Source organism: Rutidosis leptorrhynchoides, chromosome 5 (assembly GCF_046630445.1).
Source record: "Rutidosis leptorrhynchoides isolate AG116_Rl617_1_P2 chromosome 5, CSIRO_AGI_Rlap_v1, whole genome shotgun sequence".
NCBI classification, from domain to species: domain Eukaryota; kingdom Viridiplantae; phylum Streptophyta; class Magnoliopsida; order Asterales; family Asteraceae; genus Rutidosis; species Rutidosis leptorrhynchoides.
In genome coordinates, this window is record NC_092337.1 from 62,410,818 (window position 1) to 62,427,786 (window position 16,969).

Below are 16,969 nucleotides of genomic sequence, written 5' to 3' on the forward strand. Positions count from 1 at the left end.
TAGCTACTATAAGTAGGTAAAGTTTGACTATAAAACATTGCTCATATTATTATATTATGTAAGTATTACGGAGTAATATTTTTCCAAAAAACGATAATATAAATAAGTAGACTCGAAGATAAAAAAAAAAAAGTTATTTATTAGTAGATATTTAAGTAGTAGATACTAGAATTAGTAAGTTAAGAACTTTTTGGAAGGTCCATAACAAACATATGAGCCTATAAATAGGCAAGTTGATGGCAAAGTTGATGTACAAAAAAAAAAAAAAAACAAAAAAAAGGAAAAATGACCCGAAAAGTTAACCTATGTTACTTAATTTGACAATGAAGGTAACCCTCAATTTGCCTAAACCCAAAAAGAACTTCAATTTTATTTTTGGAACTTTTTTCTTAGTTGGTTCCTCTATTATACACCAAATCGCTACTTTGGTCCTTCGGTTTTTAATTTGACAATCAGCGTCTCTTAATTATTTTAATTTTGCAATTCGAGTCCCTCCGTCAAATTTTTGTTAAAAAGGTCCGTTAACCCTTGTCATGTGCAATGCATGTGAGGGTATAATTGTCTTTTTTACTCTTTTATACTAAAAACAAGGGACCACCGGCGCAAAAAATTCTTAAAATTTTTGTTTTTTAATTTATAAATTTATGATATAATTATATTATATTTAATTTAAAAATTCTTATAATATAATTATATTTACTTTTCTTTAATTTAATCTATTTTTTACTTTAAAAATTCTTTAAAATTTTTTATCTCCAACATCATTGATGAACATCTAGCGAACTTCATGAACTTCATCCGTAATTGATTTTGCGATTTAGTACGTTTTAGATACTGATTCGTTCATAAAATCGATTGTAAATCCATCACTGTGGTGACCCGGAAATTTCGACTAAATTTAAAATTAATCTTTAACGTTTCCGACACGATAAGCAAAGCCTATGAAGTTGAATCTCAAAATTTTGAACTATTCAATTACCCTTCGGTTGTTCTCAACGATTCGCAAACCATTATATGTAAATAGATACATATATATACTATAACTTGAAAACGTAACAAAGTTTTAATTGCATGATACCGTACATTAAACGTATTGGTTTATATATCTATTTGAATATATATGATTTCAAGTTATTTAGTAAACGATAGTAACATTCGTTTATTTATTCGATTGATATTTAGATAAGTTAACTAAAGCGTTTAAGATGAACCAGTAAAACACTAATTTGCTACAGTGTTTTCAAATAACCACATTACTCAAAATGCTACAGTGTTTTCGAAAATCACTATTTGCTACAGTGAAATTGACTTTGCTACAGTGAATTGCTACAGTAAAAATGACTTTGCTACAGTAACTTTGCTACAGTAACACTATTTTAAAATGTATTTTAACAAATAGTGAGACGATGATTTATAGAAGTAAATGAACAAAACACTCAAACGTATAAGATACACTTTGAGTGACATAGTTTATGGATAATTTAAGGCTATATTTTAACAAAGGTACGAGTCACGAAATGTAAAATGCAAGTTTTCTTAGCGTACGAAAGGACATTTGAAAAACCGGAACCGGGACATAAGTCGAGTGATGACGTACGACTTATCGGAACAAAAATTACAAGTCAACTATGCACGTGAATTTAATATAATATATAATTAATTATTTAAATTATATATATTATATTAATATAAAATTATGTCGACAAACAAGAAGTTAAACAAATGTGAGCTGTAAAACATCCCCATGCGATCGCATGGGAAAAGGCCTTGGGAGCCATGCGATCGCATGGCAGACCTGGCCTGACCACATCTATAAATTAGATCGAAATCTGTTTTGTAAAACACATATATTACTCCGTATAATATTTATTATTATTATTATTATTATTATTATTATTATTATTATTATTAAGATTAATATTATTATTATTAATATTATTATTATTAGTAGTATTATACATAAAATACTACGACGAGATTATAAGCTTGTCACTTTCAAAATGGTTTCCAAGCGAGCTAGAGCTAAGGAAATTATGGGTTATTGCTAAGGAAATTATGGGTAATGTTCGGAGGTATTTTTGTGAATCAAACCTCGTATTTATCATCTCCGATGCGTCTACGTACTTTCCTACAATATTGTATATCAATATTAAACAGTGAGTTTCATAAGATCCCTTTTACTCTCTACATTTTTGGGCTGAGAATACATGCAAATGCTTTATTAACCGATATACAATATTTATATGCGTGAGTTTCATTTGCTCCCTTTTTAATTGCTTTTGCAATCTATATTTTTGGGCTGAGAATACATGCACTTTATTTTAAACGCAATGGATAAAAGTACATACTAAATTCTACACTGAGTTTGAACCGAAAATCCCTTAGCTTTGGTAACTAGTAACTGTCAGTTATAAGAACTGGTGGGCGCGAGTAGTTGTATATGGATCCATAGGGCTTGACATCCCCGTCTGTTCCAGGTATAGAAACCCTAGCCTGAACTATAAAACAGACGTATGCTATTTGAGTTTAGTACATGCTGGTTCGCGTGTATTGTACATGTTGGTTGCATGTATGTTAAAACAGGGGTACTTATAATAACGTTAAAGCTTAGTTACCAGGGTGCTCAATCTTGTAGAATATTTTGATAAACGTTTCTGGATGAAACAACTGAAATCTTGTGGTCGACATTTTATGTAAAACCTATTGATAAACGTTTTGGATAAAACAACTGAGATCTTGTGATCAACCTTTACATACAGATGATTTGAAATGTTAAAACATATTGATAAAAGTTTTGAATGAAACAACTGAACTTTTGTAATCCACATTGATATACGGATTATGTGTAATATTAAAACTATGAACTCACCAACCTTTGTGTTGACACTTGAAGCATGTTTATTCTCAGGTTTCTAGAAGTCTTCCGCTGTTTGCTGATACGTGATACAAGTTATGTACTTGGAGTCATACATGCTATATACAAGAAACTTGCATTCACCAAACCATTACCATGTACCATATTTTGACTGTATTGTCAACAAATGTATTATTGTAAACCATTTAAATGGTGATTGTCTATACGTAGGAATCATCAGATGTTAAAAACCTGGAATTTATATATTCATTTATGAATTACCTTTTAAAACGAATGCAATGTTACAAAACGTATCACATAGAGGTCAAATACCTCGCAATGGGACCAAATGTTGATGTATTCGTCCAGGTGGATTAGGACGGGTCATCACAATCACCTAATACTCGTCAACCATCAATCGGTCCAGAAACAACATACTAAACTTGAATTTGATGAAATCATATTCGTTTGACTTTTTCTCGTGAAGTTTGACTTCGCGAATTCGAGATCTGAGTTGAAATTTAAGCCAAACTAATGCTTCTCGTAGCTTCATTGAGTAATTATGAATCATAACATATCCTCAATTTGATCAGAGATTTGCTAGATTATTCCGGAGACCAAAACGGGCATGTTTTTGAAGAAACATAGAGCTTGAATCAATCAGGCGTGATTTTGTTGTTGTTATTCATAATACATGATGCACATAGCATAAGTGATCATCCAGAAACTCGAAACTCTGTTTAATTTGAGATGAGATAGACCGACATACTACGAGGACCTCAACGACTTGATGTTGTCGAATAATGAAGAACACGAAGTAATTTGGTAACAATCTGAAACTTTTGTTTGAAATTGAAGATCTTCGAAGTTGCGTTGTTTGTATAGAATCATGAAATTAAGCTTGATTCGATATGAGATCTGCCAGATTGATATAAACAGATCGATTTCTCCTTTTTGGTTAAATACTAAGAACACAATTGAGATCTCCTATAATCTGAAACTGTGAATCGAAAGTGATGATTCTTAAACATTCGTTTTAGGTTCAAAATCACAAAATTGAACTCAGAGTGAATTTTGGACAACAATTTGAATTATCAAATTAGGAGTTCATGTAGGATATATCGGTAATGTAGAAGAAAAATAATATAGGAAAATGAATTTGTTCGTGTACAGTAGCATATATCATGAAACTGAATTATTTTTTTTGGTTTTGATGTCTGAATGCAGTGTGATAATCGGATGATGAATTGTTTTAATATAATTATATCATAAATTTATAAATTAAAAAATAAAAATTTTAAGAATTTTTTGCGCCGGTAGTCCCTTGTTTTTAGTGAATAAAAGAGTAAAAAGACGATTATACCCTCACATGCATTGAACATAACAAGGGTTAACGGACCTTTTTAACAGAAATTTGACGGAGGGACTCGAATTGAAAAATTAAAATAACTAAGGGACGCTGATTGCCAAATTAAAAAACCGAGGGACCAAAGTAGCGATTTAGGGTATAATAGAGGGATCAACTGAGCAAAAAAGGTCTATTTTTGCTTAAGAAAAAGATTACGTGTTAAAAAATTTTAAAATTGAGGTAATCTTCGTCAAAATTATTAACGATCGTTAGTCAAAAATACAAAATTGGTTTCCGAAGTTTCTTAAAAAATTTCATCCATAATCTTCTTCATCATCAGATCATTATACTTTAGCACTCATAATGGCACCTCTACTTCTTGATCTTTACTTTTCAATAGCATTGCTTGATGTTAATCGGTGTATGCCATCTTTTTTTCTTTTCTTTGATAGTGAACTATATTGTTCACATAAGTTTATTTTGAACATATGAGGCCTCAAAGTCAATTTTCGCAAAAGTAAACTTTATAGTATTGGAACATCTACCATCAAAACCGAACAAATAGCCAACTATATTAACTGTTCTGCGGGTTCTACCCCGTTCTCCTATCTCGGTTTCCCTATTGGTGTACCCACCTCACATGCATCCTCTTGGCAGCCAATCATAGAAAAATTCGACAAAAGATTATCGGATTGGGCTGCCAAATCTATCTCCTTCGGGGGTCGTCTTACGATCATCAAATCCATTTTAAGTAGTATCCCATTATACTACTTCTCACTATTCCATGCACCCGCCGCTATCCTTAAGGTTCTTGAATCTAAAAGACGGAAATTCTTCTGGGGGGGTTCTTCAAATGATAATAAAATTAACTGGATTAAATGGGATCAAATAATTTTGCCATATGAAAATGGAGGTCTAAACGTGGGGTCCCTCTTTGCTAAAAACATTTCACGACTATGCAAATGATGGTGGCGCTTTAAAAACGAACATAATGCTCTCTGGGTTAAAATCATAAAAAGTATTTACGGGTCGGGGGGGGGGGGGGGGGGGTTGGATACTAATGTTTCATGCAGGAATATTTCAGGTCGCACTATTTGGAAAGAGATCATTAAAGCCGGGAAAGTCGTAGACAAACTAGGCACCTTCTTTACATCTTCGATTTCAAAACGTATCGAAAACGGCACATCGATTAGTTTCTGGCACGACATATGGATCGGATCTGAAAGGCTCAAAACACTATTTCATAGATTATTCATGTTGGAATCTCATAAAGACGCAACTGTTGCCGACAGAATTTTAAATGTCAACTCGATTTCAATCGGAAATTGGGAGTGGTCCCGTTCACCTGGTGGTCGGGCATTAGATGAACTTACGAAACTCAACAATCTAATTTCATCCGTAAGTATTACGGATCGCCCTGATTCATGGAAATTCTCCCTTGACACATCCGGCACCTTCACTACATCGTCATTATCGAAGTTAATTAACAACCTAAAATATGGCATCCACTCTCGAAACATACTACTATCCCGCAACAAATTCGTCCCACAAAAGGTTTTCATATTCTCATGGAGAGTCATCCAACTAAAAATCCCGGTTAGAAGTGAACTAGATAAAAAAGGAATTGATCTACACACCATCTTATGTCCCTTATGCGACCACCATATCGAAACCATTGATCACGTTTTAGTTAATTGTCATCATGCGTCTTCAATTTGGACACAACTGCTCGACTGGTGGAACCAAAATAACACAACAATCTCTAGTATCAACGATGTCATCATCTCCAACCAAGGATTTTCACATAACTCCATCGGATCTTCCTTATGGCAAGCTACCAAATGGATTGCGTGTTATATACTATGGAAACATAGAAACTTAAAAGTCTTCTCAAGTAAAGTGTGGAATCCCGCCATGATTATCTCCGAGATACAAACTCAAACCTTTAGTTGGATCTCAACCCGTTCTCGGAAGAAAAAATCTATCGATTGGCATCAATGGCTCCTTAACCCTTCCTTTTATGTGGCATCGCCTCCAAATCGCATGGGTATCGGTTAACATGACATTACATAAATCGAGTAGTGCTCGCAGTCCCTTCTTAGCTTATGTGGGTTAGATTAAAAGAGATGGATGTTTGGCAACTTTGTCGCCGCTTGATCGGTACTGTTGTCTTCTCCTCCCCTGCTTGTTTTTTCAAGTTCGTTCCCGCCTAACGTTAAGTTGGCTTCGTCGTTCCCGATCTTTAATTCACTATTGTTTATAATCCAATTTCTCTTAATGTTCCGATAATTCTCTTTCATTGTATAGATGTGTGTAGGGATTTGTAATATTATATTCCAGATTATAATAAAAATACTTTTTGCTTTTCAAAAAAAAAAAAAAAAAAGTTTATTTTGAGTTTATTAGATATAGATAGATATACTTGTATGTTTGCAATTATTCGGGTAAGACAAGAGTCTGGGCCCACTTTTATAAAAGCAGAACCTTGAAGTTCTTCTTCCTTACCCATCGACTTTGGATTTCTCACAATTTGCAAGATTTGAATTGAAGTTTACAGCAAGATTTGGCTCGATTGCCCTGGTTTTTTTTATCTTCAAATTCGGTATCTCAGGTGTGTGTATTTTTCCTTCCTGAAGTATTTTTACTCTTCATCATAGAACATAAATTTTTCAGTTTCAAAATCGATGTAGTTAAGCCTAAAAAATGATTATAACTCCTTCCTTATGCAGCGATTTCCATTTTTTTATGAAGAATTAATCACCAAAAAACAGAAACAAATTTCTGAAAAATGAATGAACATCATCGAAAACTTCATTATGAACTTGAAAATTGATTTTGGAATTAGGACACTTTCACACCTTGATTCTTTCATGAAAAATGTTTGAAATCATCATTATAAGACCATTTGTATTCTATGTTGTCGGGTGGTGGTGTGAGTTTTTTTGATATTATGATGTGTTGTGGGAGAGGGTGGAGTAGTGGTGGTGTTGAAAGTTGGTGTTGTGGGTTGGTGTTGTGGTAGTGGAATGCTGATGTGACATTTATAATTGTTGTGTGTAAAATTTTAAGGTAATTATATATATATATATATATATATATATATATATATATATATGTATATATATATATATATAATAAAATAAATATATTAATTTTTTTTTAATCCGTTAAAGACCAACGGCTAGTTTCCTAGCCTAACCACAAACAGACACCTGTCCACCACTCCCGTTTCTTGCTCCGTTGAATCGTCGCCAACGCCGCCGCAACGCCACCAACCACGGCGCCGTTACGGCGTTTTTCAGGCGTTTTTGGCCCTCCAGCTAGGCTACAACGGCGTTGGGGTGCCCTGTTACGAGTGGTCTAATGTTCGTGAGTGATCAATCAAACCTGAAACACACTATAATCTATTAATCAAAACGTTGACCGAATGTTCATGACGTTTGACTTGGAGATATGAAATTAATTGATGTTTCTCTAACAGATTTGATTCACGTAGCATAAACAAAATTTGAGGAATCCATAAATATGCTCAATTCATCCGGAGGTGTAGTGAATCACTCAAAACTGATCGATTTGTAGTTTTTGGCTAAAAAACGATGAACACGGGATCAAATAAAAAATCTTCAAATATGTTGATGTTCATATGATATTATGGATCACGAGTGTTAAATTTCAGATATTGATAACATTTTCGAGCTGTAAACAAACACTTGTTGTTTGATTTCAATTTTCAATCATGAAGATGAAGATGACAATGGGTGAAATTTTTAATAAATTTCAGGGACCAATTTTGTATTTTTTATTAACGATCGTTAATAAATTTGACGAAGATTACTTCAATTTTAAAATTTTTTAACACGTGAAGTCCTTTTTGGAGGTTAAGTTGATTGTCTAATTGGGTAAGTTACTTTTTAGAGCCATTTGCAAAAAAAAAAAAAAAAAAAAAAAAAAAAAAAAAGAAAACTCTGTAATATAAACTCAATTTCTAAAAGAAGTCTTATTAAATATTTACTTTTACACTAATCACCCCTTATCAATTAAAAGTGATCACTAATCATATCAACTTAATTAATATAAATCAACAACAATTCTAACAAGCATAATCTATTTGTATAGAGATTACATGTATTACATGGGCTTGATCCGAATTAAATTAGGAGAAAATTGTGCAGTTGATCCCTGTGGTTTACATGAAATGGGGTGTTTGGTCCCCGAACTTCATTTTCGGGGTTGTTGGTCCCTGTGATTTTCAAAGCACGTGTGGTTGGTCCCTGACAGGGACCAACTAAACCTGTTTTGAACTTTCATTTTCGGGGTTGTTGGTCCCTGACAGGGACCAACCACGCGTGTTTTGAAAATCACAGGGACCAACAACCCCGAAAATGAAGTTCAGGGACCAAACACCCCATTTCATGTAAACCACAGGGATCAACCGCACAATTTTCTAAATTAATTTGCTTACTTTATTCGGGCCTGAACTGAGGTTTTTATTTTTTTAACCTAAACAAAATAATAAATTGCGTCTTCTTCTTCTTCTTCTTCTTCTTATAATCTTCTTCTTCTTCGTACTGCACCTGCGATTCAGAAATCAACTCAATAAAATCCGAACCTGCAACTACGAAAAATACTCCGTTAAAAGTTTTCTCGGTTGTGTAAAAATATTCGGTAGTGATGGTGATCAGATCTGAATCAAATTCTTATACACTAAAAAGAAATATTGGGTTCTTTTTTGCATTCCTTTGTATTTGTTCTTCAGTCTATATTGCGTTTCTTTTGCGTACTGCTACCAACAAAAAAGATGTTACCGAAAAAAAGTTACTTGCAACCCACGTTTTATCCAACACATCAAACGTTGTTTTCTCGCCGCTTTCTATCGATACAGTCCTGAGGTCAGTTGCTGTGGGGTCGACGGGAGAAACACGCAAGCAGTTGCTATCTTATTTGAAAGCAAAAAGTATTGATGACGTCAATGTTCATTCGCTGCATGTGTCCTCTGTTTTGGGTGATGGCAGCCTTTTTGGCGGACCTCTTTTAAGGTATGCAAATGGAATTTGGGCTGATCAGAGTACGATTTCTTTTCATCCTTCTTTTAAACAAACGGCGAAAACTCTTCATAATGCCGTTTGTAAGCTTGGCGATTTCTGGAATAAGGTTAGTTTTTACAACTTTTTTGTTAATAATATGCAACTATATATAACAAAAGATCATATTTAAGCACCCCTTTTGTAAGTGAAAATCTCAGATTAAATAATGTACGTCGTGTTAGGTATTCATACTATTTGTACATGTGTATATAATGGAGTTTAAATGACCAATGGTCCCTTGTTTTTATTCTCGTTTGAGAGGTTTGTGTGCTTATTACTTTTCTGTTTTATTACATGGTTCCAAAAGTGGTATATTAGCGGGATCGATCCCAACACGTCCCAAATTGTCATTAATCTTTTACTGGTATATAATTTGTATTTATTGATTAATGTAGCCTGACGAGGTAGCTAATGAAGTGAATATGTGGGCCGAAAATCAAACTAGTGGCATGATTAAAGACATACTTCCAGCTGATGCGGTTAGCAATGAAACCACATTAATGTTCGCAAATGCTCTCTATTTTAAGGGAGTTTGGAAGGAGAAGTTTGACCGGTCAATGACAAAACTACACGACTTCCACCGTCTCGATCGAACCACAATTCAAGTACCCTTCATGATGACTAACAGTGAACAAATTCTACGTCAATACAATGGTTTCAAAGTCTTGGGCCTACCTTATGAACAAGGCGAAGATAAACGTCGTTTCACAATGTATTTTTATCTCCCAGATAAACAAGATGGCCTTCAAAGTTTAGTTGAAAAAATAGATTCAGAATCTGACTTTTCCGGATCTTATATTCCAAGCGAAAAAGTATAGGTAGAGAAGGTTATGATCCCGAAATTCAAGATCTCGTATGGGTTAGAAGCTTCTGATATGTTAAAGGAATTAGGTCTAGTGTAAAGATTTCAATGGTCTGTTTTCATTGATATCAAAATATGGTATATATATACCATGTGCATGTGGATACAACTCATCACACTAAGTGTGTGCATGTGGAGCATGTGGATACAACTTATAATACCAAGTGTAAAGTTAAACCACTCATGATGAATAGAACTGTAAAGATAAAGACTCATAATAACAAATGTAAAGTGAAACCACACATGCATACTACTGATAATAACAAGTGGAAAGTGATACCACTTAATGTCAAATATATCAATATATTCTTTTATATTGATATGATCTAATATAGCCCCTCAGTTTGAGCGAGAGGAGACCGAATGCTTAAACTGTTCCGGAAGTCTTCAAAAAGTATACGAGGCAGTCCTTTCGTAAATATATCTGCAAGTTGAAAACGAGTCGGGACATGTAGTACACGAACTTGACCACGAGCGACTTTTTCCCGAACGAAATGAATGTCCATTTCAATGTGTTTAGTCCGTTGGTGCTGAACTGGATTCCCGGATAAGAAGATTGCACTAACATTGTCACAAAATACAATTGTTGCTTTCACGATCGGACAATGCAGTTCAAGTAAAATATTACGAAGTCAACATGATTCAGAAACAACATTCGCTACCCCACGATATTCAGCTTCGACGCTTGACCGAGATACTGTTGGTTGACGTTTAGCTGACCATGAAATCAAATTAGTACCCAAAAACACGCAATATCCTGATGTTGACCTACGCGCATCGGGACAACCTCCCCAGTCCGCATCTGTATACGATACAAGTGTGTGTAACGATGACTTTGTAAGTTGGAGGCCAAACGACAATGTACCTTTTATATACCTGATAATGCGTCTTAGTGCTTGCATATGATAAACTTTAGGATCATGCATGTGCAAGCAAATCTGTTGAACCGCATAAGAAATATCGGGTCGAGTGAACGTCAAATATTGAAGTGCACCGGCTAGACTACGAAACTCTGTAGGATTGGAATAAGAAGGGCCTGAGTTGCTGTGTTTACCATTAGTATCAACCGGTGTCTTGACAGAATTACATGAAACCATTCCTGCACGCGTGATAATATCCTGAGCATATGTTTGTTGACTCAAGAATAATCCATGGCTATTGTTAGTGACAGCAATGCCGAGGAAGTAACTCAGAGATCCAAGATCTTTCATTGCAAATTCATGATGAAGTAGTGACATTAGCGATGCTCGAAGGGAGGTAGAGGAGGTGACCAAGATGATATCATCAACGTAAAGCAATAAGTACGCGGTGTGGATGCCATGGTTGTAAACAAAGAGTGAATTATCTGACCAGCTGTGTTTGAAACCAATAGAATAAGCATAGGTAGCGAACCATTGATACTACGCACGAGGCGCCTGCTTTAATCCATATAATGATCGTTTAAGAAGAGATACTTGATTTGGTTTAGACGAATCCCGAAACCCATAGGGTTGATGCATATGCACTGTTTCATACAAAGTTCCATGAAGAAATGCATTTTTAACATCAAGTTGATTTATGTTCCATGATTTGGATAGTGCAATGGATAGCACTAATCGAATAGTTTCCGGCTTAACAACGAGACTAAAAGTTTCATGACAATCAATACCAACCGTTTGGGATCTACCGTCACCAACTAAACGTGCTTTATATCTTTCTAACGTACCATCAGATTTCAACTTATGTCGAAAAATCCACATGCTTCAAATGATATGCATGTTAGGTGACCGCGGTACAAGAATCCAAGTATTATTATCGATGAGGGCCTTATATTCATCAGCCATGGCCATGTTCCAATTAGGATCAGAGATTGCATCTTTTGGAGTACTAGGAATAGGAGAGATTGTAGAAGTCGAGGAAAGGTTGAAGTGAACTTTGGGTTTGTGAATTCTAGACATGCCACGAGTTGTGATTGTACGAGTTGGAGGGGGAATATTCGGAGATGAAGATGGAGCAGAAGACGAAGGAGAAGAGGTAGTAGATTTTGAAGATGAAGTTGAGTTTGTTTTATCAGAAATAGATTCGATCTGTAGGTGAGTTAGAGTTGGGATTTGTTGAGTTATTTTGTGTATGGGCCAAGGAGCCAGTTTGTGAATGGGCCGAAAGAGGAGATTCTAAAGTGGGCTGAGATGATGGGTTATCATCATGGAGTAAGTTTGGATTATTGAAAATGGGATGTGTTGTATCCGTGAGAAAATGATAGTTAGAGGGAGATGGAGATTGCATTTTTGCAAAAGAAAATTGTGTTTCATCAAACAAAACATGTCTTGAAATAATGAACTTTTTAGAGATGAAGTCATAACATTTATATCCACGGTGATTGGAAGGATATCCGAGAAAACACAAGCTGTTGAGCGCGGTTGAAGTTTGTTAATAGTGTGAGAAGGTAACAAAGGGTAGCACAAACAACCGAAGATACGCAAGTGAGAGTATGAGGGTATTCTGCCGTAAAGTATTTGTGTAGGAGACTTGTACTTTAAGAGTGTAGTGGGCATGATATTAATGAGATAATTGGCCATTTGAAGTGCGTGATGCCAGAACGATGAGGGAATGGAAGCATGAGATAGTAGAGTGCGTATGACATTGTTAAGTGCGCATATCTTTCTTTCGGATTTGCCATTTTGAGGAGAAGTGTAGGGGCATGAGAAACGGAAAGTCATTCCATTGGTGTTACAAAATTGATGAAATTGTTTGTTATTGTATTCCGTACAATTATCGCATTGAAAACTTTTGATATTGGCACCAAATTGGGTGTTAATGTATTTACTAAAGGTAAGAAAAGTAGAGTAAACATCTGATTTATGAAAAAGAGGAAAAGTCCATAAGTAGTTAGAGTAATCATCTAGAAACAAGATGTAATAACGATGACCCAAAATACTCGGGACTGGAGACGTCCATAGATCACTATGTATTATGTCAAATGGTAATAAAGTAGACGAAGTAGAGGAAACAAAAGGTAACTTAATTTGCTTTCCAAACACACAAGATTGACAAACAGAATTTAAAAAAGTTTGATTACATTGAATAAACTTGTTATTTTGAAGTGAACGTAAGAAATTAACACCCGGATGACCAAGGTGGTGATGCCATATGTTTGGAGATAAAGTAGCAAAAGTAGAAGGTTGTGTGAGAAGACGCAATACGTAAGAATTGAGCGGATAGAGATCACAAATACTGTTACATCTGAGGACCGGTGTGCCCTGCTAGAAATCCTTCACAGTAAAACCAAAAGGATCAAATTCCAAAGATAAATTATTATCAGTTGAGAGACGACGAACAGAAATAAGGTTTTTAATAAGATTAGGTGCATGAAGAATATTTTGTAAGTATAATGGACGCGAAGAATTAGGAATAAAAGAGTGACCGAATCCTTTAATAGGAATACCATGACCATTGCCAACGATTATATGTTTAGGTTGCCTCAAATGATAATAATATTTAAGATTATCTGAATTTGCAGCCATGTGTGACGTAGCCCCTGTATCCATATACCATGTATCATCTGGGGGGTTAAGAGTCATGGTATGCATTGCACTTTCAATATCAGTGGGGTAGTAAGTCGATGCATTAGAAGCAGTAGAGGGTGTTGATGGTCTTGGGCCAAGAAGTCCAGCATGCGGTGATGGGGTATTGGGTAAGGCCCAACTAGCTGTTGGATACGGACAAGGTGGATATGCGGCCCAATGTGGTGCAGTTTGCTGGTACTGCCAAGTGGAATGTGCGGCCCAAGGAGGTGAATTTTGCTGCGCATAACCACGACCTCTGCCTCTGTTATTTCGACCTCTGTAATTGTTAATACCACGGCTACGTCCACGGAATGAATTACCTCGATAGCTACTGTTAGTACTGCGATCAAAACCAGAAACATAATCATTAGAAGTAACGGGGTGCGGTTACAAGAAGAGCAGTGTCATTGGATGCCGAATTGTTGGAGGCTTGATTTTGCTTGCGTGTTTCCTCCAGAATAAGCTTGGATCGCGTCTCATAAAAAGAAGGAAGCTTATTCAATTGAGTAAAATAAGTACCAACGGTATCAAAATTATCGTTAAGACCTGCAATTAATTGAAGCACCATGCGGTCTTCGGTGACTTTGTCACCGACATTAGTGAGTATATTTGCGAGCACTTTAATTTCCTTACAGTAGGAGGAAACATTTGCAAAATCATCTAGACGAATGGTGGAAAATCGCCGTTGAAGTACAAGGCACGCGAGTTCTTATTGTCTTGAAAGACACTTTCCAGTCGAGACCATGTTGTCGCAGCTGTTGATTCATCTTCAAGGATGGTGTTAAGCAAGTCGTTGGAGATGGTACCGTAAATCCACTGTAGAACTATGGCATCTAATCGATCCCAAAGAGGATTGGTTGTGGTGTTCGTTGTTGTAGAGGAAGAATCAGAATCATCAGAAGGTATGATGTGATTTAGTACATCATATGCACGACAATGTATTTTAAAAAGCTTGGCCCAAGAATTGTACTGACCATTATCGATGTCTAGAGTGATAGGGATTAGGTTTTTGATGTTTGAGATGGTTAGTGCAGGGTGAAATTTTGATTGATCAGACATGTTAGGAAGAAGAAGAATATGGCAGAGAATAGATGCAGGTGATAAAGAGAAGAAGGATCAAGAAACCTAATGATACCATGTAAAGATTTCAATCGTCTGTTTTCATTGATATCAAAATATGGTATATATATACCATGTGCATGTGGATACAACTCATCACACTAAGTGTGTGCATGTGGATACAACTTATAATACCAAGTGTAAAGTTAAACCACTCATGACGAATAGAACTGTAAAGATAAAGACTCATAATAACACATGTAAAGTGAAACCACACATGCATACTACTGATAATAACAAGTGGAAAGTGATACCACTTAATGTCAAATATATCAATATATTCTTTTATAATGATATGATCTAATATCTAGTGTTGCCTTTTAAAGGTGGAGGTCTAACCAAAATGATGAACTCTGTCAGGGGCGAAGATCTATATATTTCGAGTATTTATCATAAATCGTTTGTGGAGGTGAATGAAGAAGGTACAGAAGCTGCAGCAGCTACATTCGCCGAGTTAACTGATTGCACAAAATCTGAGTTTTTTGCAAGTCATCCATTTTTGTTTGTGATTAGAGAAGATACGAGTGGAACTATTCTGTTTATGGGACAGGTGGTTGACCCAAGTGTTTCTTGATCAGGTTATTGCAATCTTAGTGCATACTTATTATTTAACTTTTAACTTTGTATTTAGATTGGCTTTATTATTGTTATGTTTAGGAAAATAGGGAATTTGTGGTTTTAATTGACATAAGTTATCTACTAGTAATTGCTTCATATATGTTGGTACAAATTTGTTTTGCAGCACTTAATTGTATGAAATTAGCTTCGTCCATTAGCTTTTTATTGGTTTTTAATTTGCAGCCTCTTTTTTAATTCTATTATTATGGAAATTTTATCATATATGTACTTACACCAAATTACACATTGTGGTTTTTACTTTTTTTCTTTCTTTAGGTTAACGTTATTTTTTTTGGGCGAAAAGAGAGATCATATCATTATGAAAGTAGCTCTTTCATCAAAACGATGAATAGAACCCGTTACAAAGAAATAACATAAGAGCACTCATTCGGTTTCCAAACTAACACAATATTCCTACCACTATTAGGAATTAAACCGAATGACACAAAAGACTTTAAGTCTCATACATAATAAGATTAATGACCGTAACACAACTTGAAAGTAGTGGCCTCCCTATCACTATTTAGGTTAACGTTATGCTGCAAAAATTTGGGAGCTTTTAAAGAGTTGTCTTACATATAACCTCACTACTGAAAAAGTATCATCCCTCACCAATAATTTTTTTAAAATTTACTCCTTAATCAATAGTACTGAAAAACATGAAAATAAGGAACTAATCTAGGTTGTTGAATCACAAAACAACTTTGGCATTAAAGGATTTTAAAGTTTGGGTATGTGATCCGTATGAACAGGCCAGGGAGAAGATAAATTTTTGTTTCACAATGTATGTTTATCTTCTAGATGAAGAACATGGACGGATATTCATGGACGGATCTTCGGGCGACATAGAGGGGTGTTAGTGTTGGAAAAAGTGTGTTAATCTTTGCACACCAGTTAATATAGTATTCCGCAAAGGCAGTGACATACTTTGCAGCAATTAAACCTTGAGAAAACTGTTAGGATATTAGGACCCAAACAACGCTAGTAATTCTACAAGACTACTAGCCGAGTAGTGATTCTATCAAGATCACTCAAACCCACTTAATGAACGAAAGATAATAAATGCGTAAATGTAAGAACGACACAAGATATAACGTGGTTATATGCAATCGTTGTGATTGCTTTAGTCCACGGACCAACTAGAGAGTGTTTATTACTGAGAATCTGTATTTGGTATGTTACAATTGCATACAATGAGTTCTATATATAGGAGAAAACAAGAACACCATGACAACTAGCTAGGAATGTTCATCATGACAAGTAATCATCTTGTTTACCAACTAGCCATGCTTTCCACCTTGTAATGGCATGATCACAGCCCTAATTTTAGGTGTAAAGTGATTAACTTTGCACCTAAAGTGAAAGGAGGCCAAAGCATGCTCGGATGTAAAGGTTGCAACTTGCCAACTTGCTGCCAGACACCAGATGCGCCGCATCTGATGTGTGATGCGCCGCATCACTTGCTTTTCACGTTCCAGATTCATGTACCAACACTCGATGCGCCGCATCTAGATGGTGATGCGCCGCATCTGACCCCTG

The 16,969-nt window shown here is 35.4% G+C and overlaps 1 protein-coding gene and 1 pseudogene across 1 annotated transcript; both read left to right on the top strand.

The window, feature by feature from the left end:
• Nucleotides 1-5,456: 5,456 nt before the first annotated feature.
• On the top strand, nucleotides 5,457-6,260 carry LOC139848684 (uncharacterized). Its single transcript, XM_071838395.1, has one exon. The coding sequence runs from the start codon at nucleotides 5,457-5,459 to the stop codon at nucleotides 6,258-6,260; it is 804 nt and encodes a 267-aa protein (XP_071694496.1).
• Nucleotides 6,261-8,517: 2,257 nt separating this feature from the next.
• LOC139847708 (serpin-ZX-like) lies at nucleotides 8,518-15,386 on the top strand (annotated as a pseudogene).
• The last annotated feature ends 1,583 nt before the right edge of the window (nucleotides 15,387-16,969 follow it).